Source organism: Gallinula chloropus, assembly GCF_964237585.1.
Source record: "Gallinula chloropus genome assembly, chromosome: 10".
Lineage (NCBI taxonomy): Eukaryota > Metazoa > Chordata > Aves > Gruiformes > Rallidae > Gallinula > Gallinula chloropus.
The window spans coordinates 21,204,015-21,227,130 of record NC_140095.1 but is presented as its reverse complement, the minus strand read 5'-3'; the positions used below and the strand labels follow the sequence as shown (position 1 = coordinate 21,227,130).

Below are 23,116 nucleotides of genomic sequence, written 5' to 3'. Positions count from 1 at the left end.
CCCCAGAGACCTCAGGTCTAGGGTGGGAGGGGGGAGGCTGCTTCCAGCCTGGGATGGCACAGGCTGAATAACACACCCCTTCGTACCAGGCTCCAGTCTACAAGTTCCCTCCTCACTGGGATGGGGGGGACACAGCCTGGTGCCTCCCCCAAGCCTTGCCTACACCTGGCTCTGCTCGCTGGACCTCAGGGGCAAGGCTGCCTTCTCCAGGCTCTTCTCCCCTGAGGTCTCAACCCCCCGTGAGCAGCAGCAGCAGCAGCAGCTGCCTGGCTCCTGGATCCAGCTCCGAAAATCCCGGGAGACATAGAAGTAGATGAAGGGATCAAAGCAGTTGCTGAGGGCACCGAGCGCCAGGGCCAGGGTGTACCAGATGTAGGTGGCGTTGCGGCATCCCGTGACCTTCTTGGCCATGTAGTGGTTGAAAAGCAGCACGTTGCTGGGCGTGAAGCAGAAGATGAAGACCAGCAGGACCAGGACCAGGACTCGCACCACCTGCCCATGGCGTCTGCCCTTGGCCAGCAGCCGCACCAGGATGCAGCCGTAGGAGATGGTCATGAGCACGAAGGGCAAGCCGAAGCCCAGTCCCACCAGGGAGAGGAAATAGTAGATGAGGGACGTGTGGTCAACCTCCTCTAGGACATCGTGGCACGTTGTGATGTTCAGGCTCGAGATGTAACTTGTCTGGGGGTACAAGAGGAGAGGACTCATGCCCAGCCCTACCACCAGCCAGATGCCCACGCAGATAACTGCCTTTCCCCGAGAGCAGCTGGAGCCCTTCCACACAAACGGGTGCACCAGAGAGATGTAGCGCTCCAGGCCGATGCAGGTGAGGAAGAGGATGGAGCTGTACATGTTCCCGTAGAAGGCGGCCACCATGGCGCGGCACAGGTAGTCCCCAAAGATCCAGTGGTTGCCCAAGAGGTGGTAGGAGATCTTGAAGGGCAGCAGGAGGACAAAGAGCAGGTCAGCAGCGGCCAGGTTGAGGAGGAAGAGGGTGCTGGAACATCTCCTGAAGTTGGTCACCAGGACCCAGCAGGCCAGAGCGTTGGCCGGCAGCCCCACGAGCAGGACCAGGGAGTAGAGGGCAGGCAAGAGGCGGGTGGTGAGGGTGCTGTTGAGAAAAACTTCCACCGAGGCGTTGGGACACTCGGCTTCTTCTTGGGGCTTGAGGCGGATCAAACTGCGCCCTTTGCCCTGCGCTGCAGAGGACCCCAAGCATCAGGCTTGGCTGAGAGACCCTCCCGCTGCCCCTGCACACCCAGGACAGCACAGGAGCTGTAACCCACCCTGCCAGCAAGTGCAGGAGCTGGGGTCCCCCTGCCCCACACCAGAGACACCTTGGGACATCCTGCCCCACACCAGAGACACCTTGGGACATCCTGTCCCCTGCCCCACACCAGAGACATCTTGGGACATCCTGCCCCCTGCCCCACACCAGAGACACCTTGAGACATCCTGCCCCACACCAGAGACACCTTGAGACATCCTGCCCCCTGCCCCACACCAGAGACACCTTGGGACATCCTGTCCCCTGCCCCACACCAGAGACACCTTGGGACATCCTGCCCCCTGCCCCACACCAGAGACACCTTGGGACATCCTGTCCCCTGCCCCACACCAGAGACACCTGGAGACATCCTGCCCCTGCCCCACACCAGAGACACCTTGAGACATCCTGCCCCTGCCCCACACCAGAGACACCTTGGGACATCCTGTCCCCTGCCCCACACCAGAGACACCTTGAGACATCCTGCCCCACACCAGAGACACCTTGAGACATCCTGCCCCCTGCCCCACACCAGAGACACCTTGGGACATGCTGCCCCCCTCACCACACAGAGCTGTGCCACATCCTGCACCATCCGTGCCACTTGCCCGGCGATGCCACCACGGCGATGTCAGGCTCTGGTGACATCTGTTTCCTACCAAGCCCAGCACAACGGGTTCCCTGCAGCCCAATGGGATCGAAAGGGCAGACAGGAAACCCGTGCCAGGACAGCACTGGGACAGGACACCCATGCAAGGATAGGAGGTGTTTTCCCACCAGAGGTCCTGCCTCCTCTTCCTGGCCAGTGCCCCCCAGCTCAGCACCCCCCCCCCCTTCTCCACCCCTCCCCATCCCCCCCCCCCCATCCCCCCCCCACCACATCCAGGGCTTTGAACTGCTCCCCATCTTCCTGTGGTTGGAGGTTTTTCACTTCATGCAGAGAACAAAAGCCAAGAACAGGAAAGTCCCAGGACAGCAGTCAAACAACTCCTGATCAAATCCCCTTTCTGTCTTGCTCAAGAAACCACAGCCAGGCTCTGCTCCCCTGCACATCACCCCCAAAAGCTCCATCTGGGTGGTCCACAGGGATGGATGTAACCACCCCAGTTACATCCAACAGGTTTCCCAGAGCCTCTGCCACTTCCCCATGTCCAGGCAACACAGGGAATTCCGGTTGCAACAGCAGTAACCTGATTTCTGCTGCCAAAAGGGAAGGGGTGGTGGGGTTTTAGGTCTTCACTGACATTTTCAACATGGACACCAAGCCAGCAAACCAGCCCCCTGAGCTTTCACCATGACACCCAGTTAGCCCCTCCAAGTATCACTGGACATGATGTCAGAGCATCCCAGCGAAGCCTCCCTGCCCCATCACCCCCCAGAGTCACCAGGGCACTTACTTTTAGACAGCTGGGAGGCTGAGACGAGCCAGAGGCAGCTGAGCAAGAGGATGGCACGGGCAGCAGCAGAACTGCGCGGAAGCAGCAGCCAGGACATCTCTGCAGGGTGTCTGCTGCACAAATGCCACAGACAGGGCTGGCCCCTCCGTGCGTCACTGCAGCAGGACGGGCACCAGCCCACTCCCTCTGGAACCCTTCCTCTTTCCCCTCCACGTCATGCGTGCGTCCTGCCCACCTCCCTCCGGCCCCAGCAGACAGAGGGGTGAGGAGGAGGAGGAGGAGGAGGAGGAGGGGTGACTGCCAGATGCCAGCCCTGTGCAGCACCGGGGGCATGTGGCCGCTGTTGGGGTGATTTCCCACTGCCAGCACGCCAGGGTGCAGCGGTGGGGAGGGGGAAGCAGATGTAGCATGGCCGTGGGAAGGTGGTCGTGAAGCACAGCATATGTGCCCCAGGCATGGTGGCTCCCAACCTGGTGACAGGTGGCCCTGAACCACTGGAGCATCCCGAGTCACGGGGCATTTCTGCCCAGCCCTGCCAGGACCAGGCATCCCCAGAGAGTGATCACCTCAGTTGAGCTGATATGCTGATGTCACCCTGTGTGTGGGGCTACCCTGCACTGTCCCATTCTGCCATCCCCTCCCTGCCACCCAAGTGGGTCCTGGGTGTCCCTGGTCCATTTTCCCAGCTCCCTCCCTCAGCAGAGGGGCTGTGGAGGGGAATAACAGAGGGGACACAGCCAGGACAGCCAACCCAAGTGACATCCCACAGCATATGATATCGTGCTCAGCTTATAAAGCTGGGGGAAGAACAAAGTGGGGGACATTCAGAATCATGATGTTTGTCTCCCCAAGTCCCTGTTATGGGGACAGAGCCCTGCTGTCCTGGAATGGCTGAGAACCTGCCTGCATGGAAGGGGGGGATGAGCCTTGTGTGCTTGGCCTTTGCTTTACTGATTCAAGTGTCGTTACCTCAGTTGTCCTGTTTTCACTCTGCTGACTCTCCCCCCATCCGGTCAGGGGAAGTGAGCGAGTGGCTGTGGGCCTTGGCCACCAGCCAGGGTTAAACCACACTGAGATACCTGCAGCTGAGCCAAAAATAGCAGAGAAAGAGCAAAGAGGGGACAAAAGAGACAGTGAGAAGACCCGTGAGCCCTGCAGGAGCCAGGCAGTGAGAAAGCAGGACAAAAAGAGAAGTGAGAGCTGAAGGGGATGGGGGGAAGGGAAGGGACAGAGGTGAGGGCTGGTTGGGGAGCCCCCATGGGTCCCAGTGCACCCCAATGGGTCCCAGTGGCCCACACTGAATGCCACTGCTCAGCACCATGTCCATATCCCCATGGCAAGGTCCTGCCAAGCCAGGGGCTGCGCATCCTTCATGTGACCTGGGACCCCATATGTCCCTGTGCTGGGGGCTGAGGCCCCAAAGCCCACATGTCCCCACACCCCAGGACCAGTGCCCAGCGCCCCATGTATCACCACATCCCAGGACCCTGTGTGTCCTCATGCACAAGGACCTGATCTCCAGCATTCCCAGCATCCCCATAGCCCAGCATTCCCCATGTCCCCATGCCCAAGGACATGGGCCCCAGGGCTCCCCATCAGCCCATCACACCATCTGTGCCCCCATGTCCTATGCTCCTGTGTCCATATCTCCCCATATCCCTGTGTCCATATCTCCCCATGTTTCTGTGTCCCCCTGTCCCCATGTCTCTGAATCCCCCTGTCCCCATCTCCATATGACCCTGTCTCCCTGTGTTCCTATGTCCTGCGTTCCTGTGTCTGTATGTCCCCATGTGCACATCTCTCCATGTCCCCATGTCCCTGTATCCCCATATCCCCATCAGGTGAACCTCGTGAAGTTCAGCAAAGCCAAGTGCAGGGTGCTGCACCTGAGCCAGGGCAATGCCTGTTATCCATACAGGTTAGGAGATGCTGTGCTGGGAAGCAGCCCTAAGGAAAAGGCAAAGGGTACTCATGAACGAGAAGCTGGACAGGAGCCACCCATGTGCATCTTCAGCCTAGAAGGGCAACCCCATCCTGAGCTACATCACAAGGAGTGTGGCCAGCAGACCAAGAGAGGGGGTTCTGCCCCTCTGCTCTGCTCTGGGGAGACCTCAGCTGGTGTCCAGCTCTGGAGCCCTCAGCACAAGGACAGGGACCTGTTGGGGTATGTCCAGAGGAGGGTTCAGAAATGATCCAAGGGCTGGAGCAGCTCTGCTGTGGAGGCAGGCTGGGAGAGCTGGGCTGGTTCAGCCTGGAGAAGGCTCCAGGGGGACCAGAGAGCCGCTTTTAGTCCCCGAGAGGTGCCTGTAGGGGGAAGAACTGTACCCGAGGGCATGGAGCGATAGGAGGAGGGGGGGGGGGTGGGGGGGTGGGGTGTGGTTTAAACTCCAAAAGGGGAGATTTAGGTTGGGTATTAGGAAGTATTGGGTTGGGTATTAGGCAGCACAGGCTGCCCAGAGAGGTGGTGGAGTCCCCATCCCTGGAGACACCCGAGGTCAGGCTGGATGGGGCTCTGAGCGCCCTGGTGCTGTCCCTGCTCCCCGGATGGGCTCTGAGGGTCCCTTCCCACCTAACGCATCCTGTGACTCCCCATCTCCCCGCGTCCCTTCATCCCTCTGGCCCCGTCCCCCAGCGCTCCACCGACCACAAGGCGGAACACGGCGCTGGACCGCTCCGGGGACCCACCCCCGGGACCCACCCGCCGGGACCCGCCCCCGGGACCCGCCCCCGCGGGTCCCGGGGGCGGGTCCCGGGGGGTGGGTCCCGAGGGGTGGGTCCGGTCTCGGCAGTTCCGGTCCCCGCAACGCGCGGGGCGGTGCCGTGGGGACCGGGACCGGGAGGAGGGAGCGCGCAACGATGCAGCCGCCGCCGCGCAAGGTAAGCGCAGGGCTGGGGGTGCGCCCCGGGTTGGGGGGGGGGGGGGCTCCGGGAACGGGGAATTGGGGCCGGGTCTTTCATCGGGGCCGCGTCCTGCTGCGGGAATTGGAGACCCGCCCCCCCCAGCCGACCCTCCCCGGGGCTGGGTGGCTGCCACCGGTACCCGTCCGTGGGGAGGTGGGTGGTGGGGCAGTGGTACCCGGGAGGGAGGGAGGGAGGGGGTAGCGCACGTCCTTGTGCCCCCCCCCTCCTCACCCCGCATCCCGGCCGGGCGCTGAGCGGTGCCGTCCCCGCAGGTGAAGCTCACCCAGGAGGTGCGTGTCCACCTCCTGGAGCAGCTCTCGGGGCTGCAGAGCAAGCAGCAGCGGGACGCCGAGCTGCTGGAGGACATCAGGTAGGGGCCCACGCGTGTTTCCCCCCCCCCCTCACTATTTATCCCCTCCCCGAGCCTGCCCAGCTCATCCCACGTGTGGGGTGGGGGCCACTCACCTTGAGCCTGCAGCTCCGAGGTCATGAGCTCCATCACCCGCCGGGGGCATCCCGCTGTGGGGTGATGGAGGGGGTGACCCACCCCTGCCACCCTGCCCGGGTGCTCGCCTGCCCTGTCCCCACAGGTCCTACAGCAAGCAGAGAGCTGCCATCGAGAGGGAGTACGGACAGGTGAGGGGGTGCTGCAGGTTTCTGGAGGCGGCAATGGCTTGGGGACCCCTCTCTTTCCCAGAGGGGGTGCTCAGGGAGGGGACACGGCCCCACACAGCCAATGGGCAGCGTTGGAAATGACCCAAGGGAAGGCTTGGCTGCTCCGTGCCAGCCACGGAGGACAGGGGCAGATGGCCTCAGCATTTTCCCTGCCAGGCTGGGGGGGGACATCAGCCACGTCAGGGCATCCGCTGGGATGCTGTGCTGAGCACGGGGTGGCCTGAAGCTCTGGTGGTTTTGGGGCCTGGAGGGAAAAACCTTGCAGGGGGAGGAACGGGCCTGGCTCTGCTGTCTGCTGGGTCATCGCAGGGCTCAGCTCTGGAATGCCAGAGCCTGGTTTTGCATCCTGAGACGTCCCCTTTGGGGACACTGTGCAGCAGACGCCCTCCCCGCTCACCTGCCCCTTCCCTGAGGCCAGCTGCCAGGCTACCCCAACCCCCCGGGCTGGGGGGAAACCCCCCCCCCCCTAGGGTCGGGGTGATGCTGCACTTGGCTTTGCTGGGGGCTTCTCCACTCTGCCCCTGCAGCCAGTGTCCCTCACTGGCATCCCCTTCTCAGTCCTCTGTGCTCAAAGCCACAGCAGAGGAGCCCTCTCATGGTGGTGGCTGCTCCTCAGAAAGGTTTTCTGTGGGGAGTGTGATGGGTTCCCTGCTGACACCAGGCCTCTGTGGCAGGAAGGGTCACCCCTGCTCTGGGGACACCCCTGAGGTGGGCAGCCAGTGTGGGAGAGCCCAGTTCCAGCCCTGGAGTGGGATGCTGGGGTGCACGGCAGGGTTAGGGAGTGACAGTGATGATGAGTCTGTCTCCAGGCGCTGCAGAGGCTGGCAAGCCAGTTTGTGAAGAGAGACTGGCAGCGGGGCCGCGGTGAGGCCGGAGACTCGAGGTGAGGTGGGGACAGGGATGGGGACAGGGGGGCTGGCCCTGCCCATCTGTGTCCCTCCCAGCTGGCCAAACGCTGGGTCTCCCCGGGTGGGATGTGCCCAAGGGTGTGTTACCGACTCAGAAGGGACCTCGGGGGCTGGGGGTGCTGGCTGTCCTGCCAGATGTCTCTGAAAGCTGGCAAGGATACAGAAGAGTACCCTGCCTGTCCCTAAGCCCTGTGCCCCCAGGAATGCTGTTGCTGTCTGGAAGGGTGTCATTGAGGGGACCACGCACGCCGGGCAGGTCCGTGTCACCGCCTCGGAGAGCTACCGTGCCCTGGCCGGCGAGGCTGCCCGCACTGCCCGCCTCTCCAAGGAGCGGATGCTCAAGAAGGTACTTGGATGAGGACGTGTCCCTGTTCCCAGGCGGTGGGGGTGGCCCTGTGTGTGTGTCCCCCTCTGCAGGCTGACACTCCCCACAGGGCATGGAGCGGCTGCAGAAGGCGCAGGCGGAGCTGCTGGAGACGGTGAAGGAGCTGGACAAGGCGAAGAAGCAGTTCACACACCTCCAGCGCAGCAGCGAGGTGGCCAAGGACAAGGCTGCTGATGTGGAGGCTCGGTGAGCGGAGGGGATGGTGAGAGGGTGGGGGCTGGCACGGCCCTGGGGTCTTACATACCCCCCCCGCCTCCACCCTCCCCAGGCTCCGTAAGAGTGACCGGAGGATATTTCACACCAAGGCCAGCCTGCAGAAACTCAGCGCCAAGGTCAGTGCAGGGGAGCAGCAGGCTCCCCAGGTGGAGGGATGCAAGGGGGGGGGGGGCACAGGGTGGGGGGTGGTGGCCTTCACCCCATCACCCAGCCCCGCTCTGCCTGTCCCCACAGTTCTCAGCACGGCTGGCCGAGCACTCCAGGCAGCTCGCAGGGGTGCAGAATGAGTACAGCTTTGCACTGGTGTCTGCCACAGCCCACCTGGAGCACTACCGGCGGGTGGAGCTGCCTGCTGCCATGCAGGTAGGACCTGACCCCCCCCACGCCCACCCACCCACCCACACACACACACCCCCACCCACCCATGGGGTCCCCCAAGAGCAGCATCCCCTGTGCCACTGCACTGTACAGCGGGGAGGGTCCTGCTGGTGTGGGGACCGGGCTGGCTGCCCTGGGGGGGGGTCAGGGATGCTCCTGGGGGGTGCAGACGGTGCTGGGGGGGGGGTGGTTCCCCCGTGCTTTCCCCCAGGCTCTGGATGGTGATCTCTACGAGCGGCTGCGGGAGCACTTGTCAGCAGCCAGCCGGGCGGAGCTGGAGACCTGCCAGGCCACCCAGGACTGGTTCCACGGCGTGGCAGAGGCATCCGCACGGGTAACGGCGCCCATCCCGGGAAGGGAGGGATGGAGAGGGGGGCAGGAGGGGATGGGTGAGCCCCCTGCTCCCATGCTGCTCCCCTGCCGCAGGTATGCCGGGAGCAGGACCTCCTCCTCTTCCTGCAGGAGCACCCCACCTTCTCCCTGGCCCCTGAGCAGCGTTTCCAGCTTGGTGGGGTGCAGGAGGTGAGTGACAGGGGGGACACACACAGACATCACAGCAGGGTTCAGCCACACGACCTCCTCAGCCCCCCTGTCCTGGCCAGGCGTGCCTGCTGCCACCGGGGGACGATGGGGCCAGCCTGGAGAAGGAGGCACGGCGCTGGGCCACCCGGCTGGCTCGGGACCACAAGAACAAGGCACACAGCAAGGAGGTGAGTGCTGACCTTCCTCACGGAGCACGGACCCTGCCCCCCACCCCCCCACAAGGAGGGTCCTTCCTTGCCCAGCCCCCAGCTCCCACCACCCCGCTGACCTGCGGGTGCCCACCCAGGTGCTGCAGCGGCTGGAGACCAGGCGGCAGCAGGTCCCAGAGGCGGAGGCAGCTGCTGTGGAGAGACTCATGGAAGAAGCCAGAGAAAACATCCGGAAGGCAGAGGTGGGTCCCCCAGGCAGGAGGCTTGGGGTGGCCTTGAGGTTTGTCACCCCCAGGGAGGAGGCGACACGCTGGGGTGGGGAGAGGAGGAGGCTGGGGGTGCAGCACTGGGGATGCTCTGCCACTGTGGCAGCCAGACTGGGGACAATGGGCCATGCTGGACTGTCCCCCCCCTTCACCTTGTAGGTGTCCCCTTAGACCTTGACACGTGTGTCACCCCCAGGTCAGCCGGGTGAAGGCAGAGGCACGGCTGGCGCTGCTGCAGGCAGCGGGGCTGGACGTGGATGCTTGGCTGGCTGGGGCCATGGTGGGGACAGGTGAGGAGGTGCCCACAGGGCTGGAGCTGGCTGAGTTCGATGACTACGAGGACAGCGATGAGCCGGACGAGGACGATGAGCCCAGCCCAGCTGCCCGCACCTACCCCTACACCTGCCGGGTGATCTTCGGGTACCAGGTGCGTCCACAGCTGCCTGTCCCCTGCCTTGCCCCAAGCCCACACCCTCTGCATCCCTGTCTCTTTGTCCCCCACAGGGCTGCCAGGCAGATGAGCTGTCCATCGCCCAGGGTGAGGAACTGGAAGTCATCGAGGACGGGGATGCAGAGGAGTGGGTGAAGGTGGGAGCAGGCTGATAGGCAATTGTGGAGGTCCTTACAGCTGTCCCTACCCCAGGGACAGGCACTGTGATGTGGTTTCTGTCCCCTCAGGCTCGGAACAAGGCAGGCCAGGTTGGCTACGTCCCTGAAAAGTACCTGCTGTCCCTGGGCGGTGACACAGGGGCTGGGGCTGGCCCCCCAGGCCCCTCTGCCCTGCACCGCCAGCTGTCCAGCATCATGGCTGCAGAGCTGGTGCTGGAGCCCGGAGGTGGGTGCTGGGGTGTCATCTTCCCTGGGGAAGGGGATGTGTGCACAGGGCTGGTGCCCAGGGGTGTTGAGCACCATGGGGGTGCTGACCCCCCCCACCCCATCCTTCCCACAGCCTGGCTGGTCCGAGCCCTGTATGACTACGAGGGGCAGAGCCCCGAGGAGCTGAGCTTCCCCGAGGGGGCCATCATCCGGGTGCTGCCCCACGCCCCCGGCGAGGTGGACGATGGCTTTTGGACGGGTGACTTTGACGGCCGCGTCGGGGTCTTCCCCTCCCTGGTAGTGGAGGAGCTCACCGGGGGCCAGGGGGCAGCCGGGCAGGTCGGTGGCAGGAGGGTCCCCTCATCCCTTGGGCCGTGTGCCGTGGCTGGGGTTGGGGGGGGATGCTCCCCCTTCTCTAGCCCACCCTTTTTCTCTCTGACCTCACAGGAGCTGCCATCACCATCCCCACCACCGTTCTCCCCTCCCGGCCTTGTGCCCGGCACCAGCCTGGCCCCCAGCCCCTCTCCTGAAACAGCACTGGGAGGTGAGTGCTGGGGATGGGGGGGGTCTGGGAAAAGAGCTGGAGGGGCGGGGGGGGGCATATGAAGAGCTGGGCTGAGCAGTCTGGCCCTTCCAGGCTGCAGGCAGGATAGCACAGGCAGTGGGCACAGCTCTCCAGACCTAGCAGCCACCCGCCTGCGGCCGGTAAGCAATGCTGTACCCACCCCCCAACACCTCTCCCCCCAAAAACCTGCCCCCAGCCCTCCTGTAACAGGGCCCAGTGCCACCCATGTGCTTTGGAGGGGTCTGGAGTAGGGTGAGCAGCCTCGGTGTGTGGGCACAGCATCTTCTCTTCTCTCCCCACAGCTTCGTGCGCCACCCCCACCACCCGGCAGAGCCCCTGAGCCCGACCCCGAGCTGCACTTCAGCTGACCATGTAGGTCACCCCCATCCCTCCCTGCTCCCCACAAGTGAGCTTACACCCCCCTGGCAGGCTGCTGTGCCGCTGGCAGGGGCTGGTGCTGGCATTTCTGGGGTCCACATCCTGCCCGGTGCCGCCTGTGGAGCCATCCTGCATCCCTGTGCACCCCGGGGTGTCCCAGCAGCCCCTTTATCGGGGTGCTCAGCACCACGGCCGTGCCTCGTCTCACCCAGCTCTTGCCTCTGCCCCTTCTGCTGGCCACGGTGCAGCCCTGGCTCCCCCAGGGTGGGGGGGCTCAGCGCTGGGGCCCTGCCCACACCCCGGGCAGGAGCAGACCCGTGGGGGCTGTGCCCCAATAAAACCAGTTGACTCTGCTGTGGGGTTCAGCAGCTTTAATGGTTTTAGCTTGTCTATGTACACCAAAGCTCACCGTGGGCACTGGGGCTGCCCGCTGGCCCAGCTGGGGTGTGATTCTGTCCCGTCCCCCCCCCGGGGCCACACTCTGACCCCCTCCTGTGCCTGGACGGGGCTGGGTGCTCCTCTCCACCAGCAGCTCCCAGGGGACCTGCGGGGTCCCTCGCCGGTGCCGGATTTGTGCCCGTGACCGCTCTGCGTGGCGGGGGGTGGGGGGAGAGGGGGCTGTGCTCTGCGGTGAACGTGCCGGGTTGGGGGGGTGGGGCTGGAGGGGTGGGCCTATTTGCCCCCCACCCCAAGGGAACTCGAGCCCCTGTCTCTGCCCCTTGCTGCAGCCCCATCCGATGCGTCCTTCCCCCCAGTGCTGGGGGGGCTGCGGGGACTGGGCGGGCAGTGGGTGCTGGGTGCTGTCCTGCCCATGCCGGGCCTGAGGGTGTCCCCCCCCCATCCAGGGCAGGGGTCTCCAGGGTGGGTGCGGTGGGTGGGAGTCGGGTACCTATTGCCAATGGGATGAGGGCTGGCGCCGGGTGCAGTTGTCTGGTACGTTGCTCCGGCCATGCCAAGCGCGTAGCTGCTCGCCCAGGGCTGGCTGCCCCGCGCCCCCCCTGCAGCAGAGGCCCCAGCCTGGCGCGGGGGGCTGGGGGGCCACGCGCTTCCGTGCTCCTGCTGGGAGTGGAGAGGAGCTGCAGGGAGAAGGGTAAGGGTGGGGGGCTCATCCCCATGGCCATGGCATCCCCAAACCCCAACCCAGCTGTCCCAGCCCTGCCTCTGCCCGGAGCTGGTGTGGCTGCCGGTGGCTGGGGACGGGACACGGTGCACTGGGGACCAGAGACGGGGTTTCCCCCTCTCTCCATCACCAGGCTGTGACCCACCAGGTCAGGGATGCTGCTGATGCCATCCCACCCCCACCTCAGACATCCCCCCCAGGTGCTGGGGACGGGTACTCACGTCACACGGTTGCTCCTCGGTCCTGCACCATAGCGCTGGGCTCCTGCGGGAGGGAGGAGGCGGGGGGGTGTCAGCACTCCCTCAAGAGCAGCGTGCTGGGGTGGGGGGCCAGGTCTCCACTGGGGACACCAGTGACCCACGGGCGGGTGGGCACAGCCCTGCTGGGGCTGCAGGAGCTGGCTACAGCTCAAGCCCCATCGCCTGTGGGACAGGGTGCCAGTTAACCACCCTCCTGGTGGCCCCATCTGGGACCTCAGGGACGAGTGAGCACCAGAGCAGTGCCAGGAGCCTGGTGACAAACCACCAGTTGGCTTCACCATTTCCCAGACTTCAAGTCCCCAGGCTCCTGGGGACATCTGTCCCTGCCTGTGCATTCCTGGCTATGCTGAGCCCCAGTGAAGGGACATTCTGGAGAGAGCAAGCTGTGCGCAGAGTCAGAGACCACCAAGGTCAGGAGAAAGCAGTCCCAGTGGATGTCCCCACATAGAAAAATGCATCTCTTGCCTGGGGACGGTGGGTCTGCAGCATCCTCTGTGCAAGTCCACCAGCACCCTCCCCCAGGTGGGAACTGTCACGGTGACCCTGCATGTCCCAACCAGTGGAAAACGGGTGGGAAGATGTGCTCAGAAAAGGTAAGTGGCAACAGGCAGGTCCCTGTGCTTGGTCTTTGTCAGCAGTAGGACTTCAAACCCTCCAGCCCAGGGGCCCACAGAGGGACGAGGAACGGGAGGAACCTACCTGCTGCCCCGTGGCCTCTGCTCCAGGCTGGTTTCTGCTGCTCCTGTCTCTTTCCACCTCCTCAGCCTGCTCGTGCAGGCTCAGGCTCCCGTGAATATCCGACACTTCATCTGCCGACCCCAGTCCCGTCTCCTCCAGGCAGACGCTGGCTCCATCCTGCACCAGCTCTCCTGGGATGCTGGGACTTGACCCTCCCAGCACCCGATGGCTCAGGAGCTTCCGCTGCCGGCTGGTGCTGCCGGGACCCCCGCCAGCATCCTGCAGCGAGCCTGCGGCGCCAGACCCCTTCCCCGACCGCCTGCTGTCACGAGCGCTGGAGCTGGCTGGGGTGTTGGGGGCTGGGGTGGGGGAGCGGCTCTGCTCCCCGCCTTTGCCGCTCTGGGTACCCTTCTGGACGGCTCCGTTCTGCAGCCCGAGCGTGGGGACAGTCCCGTTGGGCGCCCGGTCCCGCGGCAGCCGCTCGCTGCTGTGCTCCAGCTCCTCCGTGCTCGGCTCCCGGCTGCCGTCGGGCAGGGGCCCGTCCTGCGGCTCGTGGAAGGTGGGTTTCTTCCCGATGTGTGTGACACGGAACCTGGAATGGGGCAGGAGTGGTCACAGTCCCTCCCCTCCTCTCTCTGTTCCCAGCTTGCCGGCACCGCCAGCCTTGGTTCTCCTCCCGTCATCATGGGTGGGTGCTGATCTCATGGGTGGGTGCTGGTCTCATGGGTGGGTGCTGGTCTCATGGGTGGGTGCTGATCTCATGGGTGGGTGCTGGTCTCCAGCCTGTCAGACCCAGTCAACAACACTGACCCCCCCCACTCTCGTCACACTGACCCCCACTCTGGTCATGCTCCCCCCCCCTGACTTGGACCCATTTTCACCTTCATTTCTGACAAAACAAATACAAAAAGAGGATGGAAAGGTCAATAGAATCATAGAATCCCAGGCTGGGCTGGGTTGGAAGGGACCCCAAGGGTCACAGAGCTCCAACCCCCTGCCACAGGCGGGGACACCAACCTCCAGGCCTGGAGCTACACAAGACTGCCCAGGGCCCCATCCAACCTGGCCTTGAACACCCCCAGGGGTGGGGCACCCACCCCCTCTCTGGGCAGCCCCTTCCAGCCCCTCACCACTCTCTCTGTAAAAAACTTACCCCCAATATCTCATCTCACCCTTCCTTCCTTCAGCTTCACTCCATCCCCCCTGTCCTGCCAGTCTCTGCCCTTTAACAAGCCCATTCCCCTCCTGTTCCTCTGCTCCCTTCAGGGACTGGGAGGCTGCAGTGAGGTCCCCCCACAGCCTTCTTTTCTCCAGGCTGACCCAGCCCAGCTCCCTCAGCTTCTCCTCATAGGGGAGCTGCTCCAGCCCTCTGATGATCTTTGTGGCCCTCCTCTGATGTTGGCTGGTGCAGAGCCTGCCAGCCTGTCCTCTGCAGAGCAAGATGGGCCTTAGAAATGTTCTGAGACGTGATCTGGCCAAACAAGAGCTTGTAGAGAAGCCCAGGAGTTGATTCAGAAAGTGAAATGGAATCAGTCTGAGCCTGGTGAGGAAGGAGCAGCCACGCAGAGCCATTTGGACATTGCACCCAGTGACCAACTGCCATCGGGGGAACAAGAGCCCAAGGTTTTGGCAGGTGGTCCCCCCTCAGTGAAGGTGAGATCAGGGGCTTTGGCAGGGCAAGCTGTATTAGGGTACAGGGATCAAAAGCCAGGAGGAGCTGTTCGGCCAAAATCTGCCAGAGCACCTTGAGCACCACCTCCTGGAGTGATGGATGGTACCTGGGTGGTTCACCAAAGCTCCACCATGTACCAGGGAACAGCTCAGAGCTCCAGGCTGGGTAGGAGAACAGCTGCAGGAGCTGGTCTGACACCCACAGAGGGTGCATTTACCATAGGAGATGTTGCAATATTGTACCTGGGGAGAGGAGAGACCTTAGGAGATCTACCACGGCTTAGGAATTTGTGAGGGGTGATGAGTAGGCAAAGCCTGGAAGTCTGAATTGCAAAATTGCAGGTGAGCTGGTCGTGACTAAGCCTGTGAGTCCTCTCTGTAAGCCATGCAAGCCACTGATGGGCTGGCAGGTGGGAAACCTCTTCCACAGTGAGCTGGTGTCCACCAGTCAAAGAACACAGGTCCCACCACACAGACTTCATGCAGCTCGTGACTCACCCAGCAACTGCTCTCCCTGCACTTGAATCACTCCTGAAGAAGCTGCAGATGGCCCTGGTTCTGCTGAGGTTCAGCTGCTATTTCAGCATTAAAGCCCACGTGTGGTGTGGTTGAAAGAAGAACAAGACCCAGAGGTTGGGCAGGTGGCTGTAGGGGCCATCCTGGAGGAAGAAGTTGGGAAGAAAGGGCTGGGAGATAAGAACAGACCCCAGGTGAGAAGGCAGAGATGGAGACCACCACCAGGCTGAGGTCTGGGATACAGACTGTGCACAATGAAGCCCCCTCAGCATTGCATCAGAAGGGCTGCTCACGATGGGAACGGTCAAGAGGTGCCCCAGCTCTGGACAAGGTACCCACAGGGCTGCTCAGGTCAGGCCCAGCAACAGCAAATGTGACCTTTCAGGTCTGTCCAGATATTTGGAAACATGGCACCAGCACTGCGACCTGGGGAGACCAAAGAACATTCCAGGCCTGGAGAGGGCTGGGAATGGGGGGTGAGTGGCAGGGCTGTTTGGTGGTGGTGCCATGGAGCAATGGCAGCTGAGAGGAGCTGGGAACTGATGCAAAGGAGCAGCCAGGGAGGACGAGAGGGAACCTCTGGGTGGTGAGGGGGAAGGCAGGAGGGCGCTGGCAGCCTGCCCCATCAGCATCACCAAGACATTGGATTCGGTAGGAGGTGCCACACAGCAGCTGCTGGGGCCAAGGACGGAGGGTCAGATGCAGGTGCCTTGGTGGGTGAGCTCTGCCACCGACAGCAGCTGGTGTAGGGAAAGGCCCAAGGTAAGTTGTGAAGGTGAGAGTACAGGTGGTGTAACACCAGTTACATCAAGAGGGTGGAATACTTTAGGGGGGAAAAGCCCCCAGGAGGTCTCCAGTCCAACTCCCTGCTTGAAACCAGACCCAGAGCCCCCTCCAGACAGGTTTTGGAAATCTCTGAGGATGGAGACCCCCCACTCCTCTGGGTCCTGTCCATTTCCCAGTAAGAGGGTTTTCCTTACCATCTTTCCTGGGTTTCTATTGTTGTGACTTACAGCAGCTTCCCCCTTTGACACTTCTCCAGGCCAGACAAACCCACTCCCTCAGCAGCCCCTCACACACCACACACTCCAGCCCTGGCTGATCTTGGTGGACCCCCACTAATTCATCCTTTCCAATCCCTTAGCAGTGAGCACCACTTCTGGTGCCTGCAATCCAGGGACCAGCCTTGGTCAATGATAACAGGGGAGGGGGATGGATTCTCAACCACTGCATCCCAAGAGAGGACCAAGACCCAAGGACTGTGACAGAAGAGCTGGGTTAAAGGAGATTCTATGGGCAGGGTCAGGCACAAATCAAGGTGCTTTGTGCAGGGAGGAGATTGACAGTGAAGGAGACACAGAGAGCACAGTCCCCCTGGATCTGGAAGAGCAAAGGGGCCAGCTTGGCAATGAGAACCAGGGTTTGGAGGTGGGTTTGTAGCTCATGGGCACACAGGCACCTTTGGAAGTGGATCTTGCACCAAGGGGATTGGGGAAGTGTGAAGTTTTAAAGCATAACCTTGGAGAAATGCCATGGCTGTGCCCTGGAGAAGGCTGGTGGGACACGGGGCGTTAAGTGGCAAGAGAGGAAAGCAAGGTTTGAGGGGAAAGAGCCTTTGGGGAAGAAGACCACCTTCTCCAGCACTCAGAGGTGAGGGAGAGGAGACAGAGAAGAGCATGGATGAAGGACACAGAGGAGTGGCTGGAGCTGGGTGTGAGCCAGGGGATGAGATTAGCCAGCAGTACGCAGTGGTGCAGAGATGTGTCTTACCAAACACCACCCCTGAAACCAAGGACAGCTGACAGCACCAGGCAAAGAGGATGCCTGAAGCTGCCAGTCCCCAGAAGGTGTCATTGTAGGTGGAGTTCAGCACAGGGAGCTCTGGCACATCTACCCCCTTTTCCAGCTCCCCATAACCCCCCTCCCCCCTCCCCTCCCCAATTCACCTCCCTATTCAACCCCCTAGTTGTGCTGGTGGAAAAATACAGACACCCCCCAGATACCACAACAGGACTACCTATCTGGACCACAACATGGAGCTTCCTCAAGGCTTGGACCCCCCCAATGAAGACCTACTGCAGGATCTGAGCACAGCACAGCTTGGTGTCTCACCAGGGTGGCCATCCAGGGACCAGCAGCTGCTCGTCACCCTGCCCCAGTCACCACAGTGGTACAAAGCTGAGCCCTGGAAGGTCCTGCTGAAGGTCTTGTGCACGTTTTCTGCTGGGGAATGGGGCCACCTGGGCAAGCCTGCTGGTCACTAACTACACAGACCACAGGCAGCTCAGGAAGTCCCTTGAGATGACATCAAGTGGGGACTGGAAGGGTGTTTGTGGGGAGCATTGGGCACACTGCTGGGTACACTCCCCTGTTCTTATATTCCTCCTGTGGCATCTAATTACAGGCATCCTTGAGGCAATGAGCTGGAGGAGCGTAGCCACTCCTTCACTCTGAAGCTGGTGGCTGGTAACTTCCACCTGGGACCTGCTGCCACCTCCTCCCCCTCCTAATGAGAGCCCTAAACCTGGGGTCAGTGTCTGTGCTGGGCAGCGAGGGCCCCCGCTCACAGGCAGCTGGGACAGCAGTGTCTGAAAGGACAGGGGTTTGGGGCTCTGCCAGCACTGAGTCAGCAGGACAAGCCAAGCTTGAGTCACCTTCCCGGAGCAGGAGGAGAGGAGCCACCCGTGTGTCATGGGCTGCCACATACCACAGGCATTTCCAGGTGCAGGAGCCACCTGGATCCTCAGGGTTCCCAACTGCAGAGCTACAGCTGGGGCATCTAAAGGGGGAAGAGCAAGAAGGTGCCCGGCACAGGGAGAGGGGTTGGGGACCTGAGAAGACGCAGCGCTGGCTCCAGCAGAGCAGATGGGCCATGCCTGGCAAAGCTGATCCAAATACCTGCCCACTGAGAAGACAGTGGTCTCTCCAGGGTGCATCCTGCCCCTGCCCTCCTTGGACCGGCCCTGCCGATGCAGCGGGTGCCTCTTCCTCTTGCTGCAGTGGATGCAGGGGGCCTGGGTGGAGCCCAGGTGCACGGTGTGGTGGTGTGGGGGGCCCCCGTCCTGGCTGTTGCGGTGAGGACAAAGGCTGTGGTAGGAAAAAGACAGGACAGGACATGTTGTCTGGAGGAGACTTCCCAACCTGCAGCGAGCCCCGAGGACCAGCAGCTCTGGAGGGGACCTCCTGTGAGGACAGGAATGGGAAGGGCCCTTCCCCTTGGCAGTGGGGTGAAGGGGAACTCATCACAGCCCTCAGGGGAGCAGGACTTCTCGTTGGGAAGATGCTCTGTGACGAGCTGGAAAAGGGCTGGCTGCAGAGTCATCTTCCTCTGCAAGAGCCACAAGCTGGCATAGGCTTCTCTCACCTGGGCACTGGCACTGGGATGTCCCCATCATTGTCCCCCAGCATCTCCTTGAGGGCCTCTGCATTTGCTGAAGAGAGAGGAAAGAGGGGATGTGTCAGCCAAAGCAGGCAGCTGGTCTCCAGGCCAGCCCTAGGCAATGCCCACCTTCGTTTTGGATAATGCATCTCACAATCTTCTCCACAGTGTCCTCGTTCAGCTCCTCCTCTTCATCTGAGGAGAGAAAAGGCAGTGCTGAGGGCTGGCATGCAGACACCCAGCTCACCTGTCCCTCCCCAGGAGCAGCCCCATCAATGGAGAGGCTGGAGAAGCCCTGTGGGCCCCATCACACCTGGGGAGCACCAGGTCCCTCACCCTGGAAAAGGACAAACCAGCAGCTGAGAGGGGGGCAGGAGAGGGGGGGGTTGTGATGCTGCAGGGAGAGGGGAGGTTGTGATGCTCCTTCAGAACTGGGGAGCATCACCTGACACAGGTAGGAAGCAGGTGGGAAACAAGAGAAGGGTCCTTGTGGGGACAGTCCAGGCCCCAAGCCCCTGGCCATAGGGTGCTGTGGGTCCTAAAAGTCTCCAAGGGTCAGTTGGACAAGTGCACAAAAAGGAGCCCCACTGTTAAACCCAGAAACCCTCTCTGATGGAGAAAGCCCCAGAGCTCCACGCTGCTGGAAGCTGGAAAGAGTATCCTGGGGAAACTTGGCTTGGTGTCTGCTCCATCGTGGTGTTCAGCCCCAGTGTTCATCCCAGCCTGCTTCTGGCCACTGTTGGAGGCAAGAACCTCAGCTGGCTGGACCTTCAGCCCAGTCTGCAGTGTACAGTGTGCTCATGGGAGCAGCTCAGAGCCGTGGGCTGGCAGGCAGCTCCCTCAGAAAGCACGGTCAGGGGCAGCTGCTGTGCTCCTGGAAGCCCACAGAGACGTTTTCCTGAGTTCTGGTGACTCCAGTGGGCAAAGTCAGTCCCAGAGGATTCAGGCACTGTCTCCATGTGACGTGCACCCAAGTTGTCAAAGCCAGAGGAGCAGATCCAAGGACTCCTGGAAGCTCCAACTGCATCCATGGGGGAGCCGTGTTTCCCTCCCACGCACGAGGAGTGGCAGCAGGAGATGCTGACCCTCCAGAGTGCTGTCAATGACACAGAGGATCCAGAGGAGTTAGGTAGCACCATTTGGCCATTTTCAGGCGAGGAAGCAGCCAGAGGAACGTGTCTTCTCTACCTCAGACTCATGAAAACACTAAATGATGGAGCTTGCTTGGGCTGACCTCTGGCTTGCACCCACGCTTGATGCTGCAGTGGCTTCCTAACCCTGCTACCCAAGAGCTGCTTACAGTGGTCTGAAGTGAAGAGAGAAACACTGAAGGTCCCCTTGCAGCATGGATCTCAAGGAAACACCCCAGTTCCTCTGGCCTGCAGGACTGGCAGCAAACACCAGGCTGGCCCCATGCGAGACCTCCTAATGCCAAAGGGGTGTGGGGACAGCTCGTGTCCTGGATAGAGATGCTTTCCTTGTAGGGGGCAGGGGTTATAGTCCAGGCACTGGGGGTTGAGCAGTTCCTGGCTGCTGACCACAGTTACCTTTTGGCCTTTGGGAAGGGGCAGACCCTGGCTCCCACCTCCCTGGCTCCACCAGCGCTTGCCAGCCCGCAGAGCCAGGACTCTCCCAGGGAACAGCCCATTCCAACACACGGCAGGTAACCCTCCCACCCCAGCCCACGTCCCAGAAGCCTGTCTGAGGAGTCCACAACAGCAAAAGGCAGCGCCCAAGCCCCCCTCTGCCCACCCCCTGCCCCAGCACTCACTGGCCTGGAGCTCTGCCAGCACATCTTTGTTATCTGGGTCGAGCTCGTCGCGGAAGGTCCGGCACCGGTAACCCTTCTTCTTCAGGACATGGCAGATCAGGAAACCCACCAGCCCCATGATGAAGAAGACAAGGACGAGGAGGAAGACCATAGACAGGCTGTGCTGGGGGTCTGACTCCCCATGGTTGGTGCTGTTCTGGTCTGACATGCGGATCTAGGAGAAGGGGGAAGGTGGCTCAGGGAGGCCGGTGCTCACCCCCCTGCCGGGCTCCCCGTGCCCATCCTCCTCTTCCTCCCATCTCCCTAGGGCAAGAGCCTGCTGCCGGCTCGGGGAGGTCTGCCAAGGGCTCATCTCTCGCCCTGCCAGGTCCATCACGGCAGGAGCCCCGCGGAGGAAAGGGCAGGCTGGAGGCAGCCGGGTGACAAGGACACCGCCACCCCCCACACGCAGCGGCAAGAGGCATCCCAAGGGCAGCGCCGGCAGCATCCCCGCAGGCCAGCCCGGCCCCGGGCTGCGGCGCTTCCCCCATCCCTCGCAGGCACCTTCCCAAGGGCACCGGTCCCCCGGCCCCCGGCGGGCTCTGCGGCGGGCGGCATCCCGCTGCTCGCCCTTGCCGGGGGATGCGCGTCCCCCCCCGCGCCGTGCCAGCCCGCTTCCCCCGCAGCCCTCTCGCCACTCGCGGGCCTCCGGGGCCTGCGGTCCTCCGGGCTCCCGCATCGTCGTCCCGCAGAACCCAGCTCCATCCTCCCCGGGCTTCCCCCAGCTCCCTTTCCCGGGGGGCCCCGGAGCGTCCCCCCCCGCCCCAGCCCCGACTATCCCTCGCCCCCGCGGCCGTACCTGGGCCTGCGGTCCTCCGCAGCGCTCTCCTCTTCACCTTCACCTGCCTCCTAGCAACCCCGCATCCCCGCGGCTGGGGACCGCGGCGAGCATCCTCTAGCCCCCCCACACTCCTTTCCCGGCTCCCAGCTGGTTTCTCCTTCCCCAAAAAGGAGCCGAGCTGGCTTCTGGCTGTCGCGACAACCCGCCGCTATCTGCTGGAGGCAGCACCCGCCTGGCCCGACCCTGGGGATATAAAAAAAACCAGCCTCTCCGGAGCGGTTCGGGCGGCGGGAGGTGCGTTGCCGCCGGCAGCTGCAGTGGGGAGCGGACAGGAATGCGCTCCGGGAGCCAGCGCTGGCTGGCGAGCTGCTGCCGCCCGCCCCGGGGCCAATAACCTCGCCCGCACGCAAGCCAAGCCCCGAATTTCCCCCCCTCCTCTCCTCTCCCCTCCCCATCCTCTCCCGGGGAATCCTCCTTTCTGAAGCTCCCAGCTGGATGTTTTCAGCGGGATGAGCCGCGGGGATGGGAGGGCTGGGAATGGGGTTGGGTAAAAGGGGGACTGGTCCGGTGTCAGGGGGAGAGGGGTGCAGGCACCCACCCACCCACCCTGGGATCACAGCACCAAGGAGACCAGAGAGACCCTGCAGCAGCCCACCAGCCTGCCCCTGCCTGACCGTCTCTCCCTCCTGCCTAAGAAAGGGGCAGCTGAGCTGTTTGCCATCTCCAGCAGGAGTGGGGGTGGTGGTGGTGGTCCCGGTGGTCCCCTACCCTCCTCACCTCCACCTTGCCCTGGGAGGCTTCACCCAGAATCTCTCTTGCAGCTGCAAATCAGACTCACTCCCCTCAGTCCTCCACCCCAGCCAGACCTTAAAGGCAACCCTTAAAAATCCCTCCCACCCCCTTCCTGCCAAACCAAGTGTCCTTCTATATATATGGTCACTTGTAGAAATCACCCCACAGGCAACCTGCAACTGCTCCAGGCATTCAGCTACACGGTGGTGAGGGTTCCTGCCCCTCTCCCAGGACACCAGGATCCTCCTCACCACACAACCCCCAGGTTGGAAAAGCCCTTTAAGATCATCCAGTCCAACCATTCCCATCCTGAGCTGACCCAGATCCCTGAGCACCCCATCTCCCCTCTGTTAAACACCCCCAGGGGTGGGGACTCAGCCCCCTCCCCTCACCATGACTTCAGGAGGTCACAGCATTGCAGGTGCCACCCACTCTCCTGGCAGGGAGCTGGGCCCTAAGATGGACCAGGAAAAGACCTCACAGGTCTGGGTTGCTGCAGAGCCCTGAGGGGATGCACTCATGGGGAGCTCATTCCCCTTCCCCTCCTGCCCACGCCTGCTGCCCTGCACAATGAATCGCTCTCTTCTCCTCCCAGGCATTCCCGCCCACCCCACACATTGCTGCACCCCACCCCCCTCACAGCCTTCACCCCTGCCAAGGAGGAACCAGCCCGGGGCTGCTCAGCCCTCCCTGCAAGTTTCACATTGCCTGTGGTGTGGAAGCATTTGCCACACACTGGGGAGGGGGAGCAGCAGGGTGAGGGGAGGGAGGATGCTGGTAAATCCTGGCCCCAGGTGGGATGAACCAGGATGAGGAAGGGGCTCTGATGCTGTCAAGCTGCTCCCAGTCCACCCAGCTCTGCAGCCGTGAGGAACACTGGTTCAACCCAGCTGCAGCAGCTGATCAGGTTTCTCCTCCTGATGCTCCTCCTGGGGCAGCGTGTGCACCCAGTGCCCACCTTGCTTCCATCACCCCAGCCTCAGCATCCCTCCAGGCAGCTCAGGCCTTGTCACAGAATCCCAGACTGGGCTGGGTTGGGAGGGACCCCAAGGGTCCCAGAGCTCCAACCCCCTGCCACAGGCAGGGACACCAACCTCCAGGCCTGGAGCTACACAAGGTTGCCCAGGGCCCCAGCCAACCTGGCCTTGAACACCCCCAGGGATGGGGCACCCACCCCCTCTCTGGGCAGCCCCTTCCAGCCCCTCACCACTCTCTGTGGAAAGAACTTCCCCCTAATATCCAATTTAGTCCCTCCCTCCTCCAGC

General features: G+C 62.7%; 3 protein-coding genes across 3 annotated transcripts; 1 reads left to right on the top strand and 2 right to left on the bottom strand.

Annotated features, from left to right (window-relative positions):
• Positions 1 to 159: 159 nt before the first annotated feature.
• LOC311195515 (proteinase-activated receptor 3-like) lies at positions 160 to 2,761 on the bottom strand (the record flags this gene model as incomplete). The annotated part of the gene is made up of 2 exons (XM_084268917.1): positions 160 to 1,199; positions 2,665 to 2,761. The coding sequence occupies 2 exons, from the start codon at positions 2,759 to 2,761 to the stop codon at positions 160 to 162; spliced, it is 1,137 nt and encodes a 378-aa protein (XP_084125043.1).
• Positions 2,762 to 5,485: 2,724 nt separating this feature from the next.
• FCHSD1 (FCH and double SH3 domains 1) lies at positions 5,486 to 11,190 on the top strand. The gene is made up of 19 exons (XM_084268791.1): positions 5,486 to 5,541; positions 5,838 to 5,935; positions 6,156 to 6,201; positions 7,050 to 7,123; positions 7,350 to 7,494; positions 7,583 to 7,719; positions 7,802 to 7,865; positions 7,984 to 8,112; positions 8,339 to 8,461; positions 8,554 to 8,649; positions 8,730 to 8,837; positions 8,957 to 9,061; positions 9,282 to 9,512; positions 9,590 to 9,673; positions 9,764 to 9,920; positions 10,035 to 10,240; positions 10,349 to 10,445; positions 10,539 to 10,606; positions 10,769 to 11,190. The coding sequence occupies exons 1-19, from the start codon at positions 5,521 to 5,523 to the stop codon at positions 10,832 to 10,834; spliced, it is 2,055 nt and encodes a 684-aa protein (XP_084124917.1). The 5' UTR covers positions 5,486 to 5,520; the 3' UTR covers positions 10,835 to 11,190.
• Positions 11,191 to 12,186: 996 nt separating this feature from the next.
• On the bottom strand, positions 12,187 to 20,447 carry RELL2 (RELT like 2; the record flags this gene model as incomplete). The annotated part of the gene is made up of 6 exons (XM_084268472.1): positions 12,187 to 12,228; positions 12,924 to 13,494; positions 17,988 to 18,176; positions 18,454 to 18,520; positions 18,598 to 18,663; positions 20,240 to 20,447. 6 exons carry the CDS (start codon positions 20,445 to 20,447, stop codon positions 12,187 to 12,189), a joined length of 1,143 nt encoding a protein of 380 aa, XP_084124598.1.
• Positions 20,448 to 23,116: the final 2,669 nt, after the last annotated feature.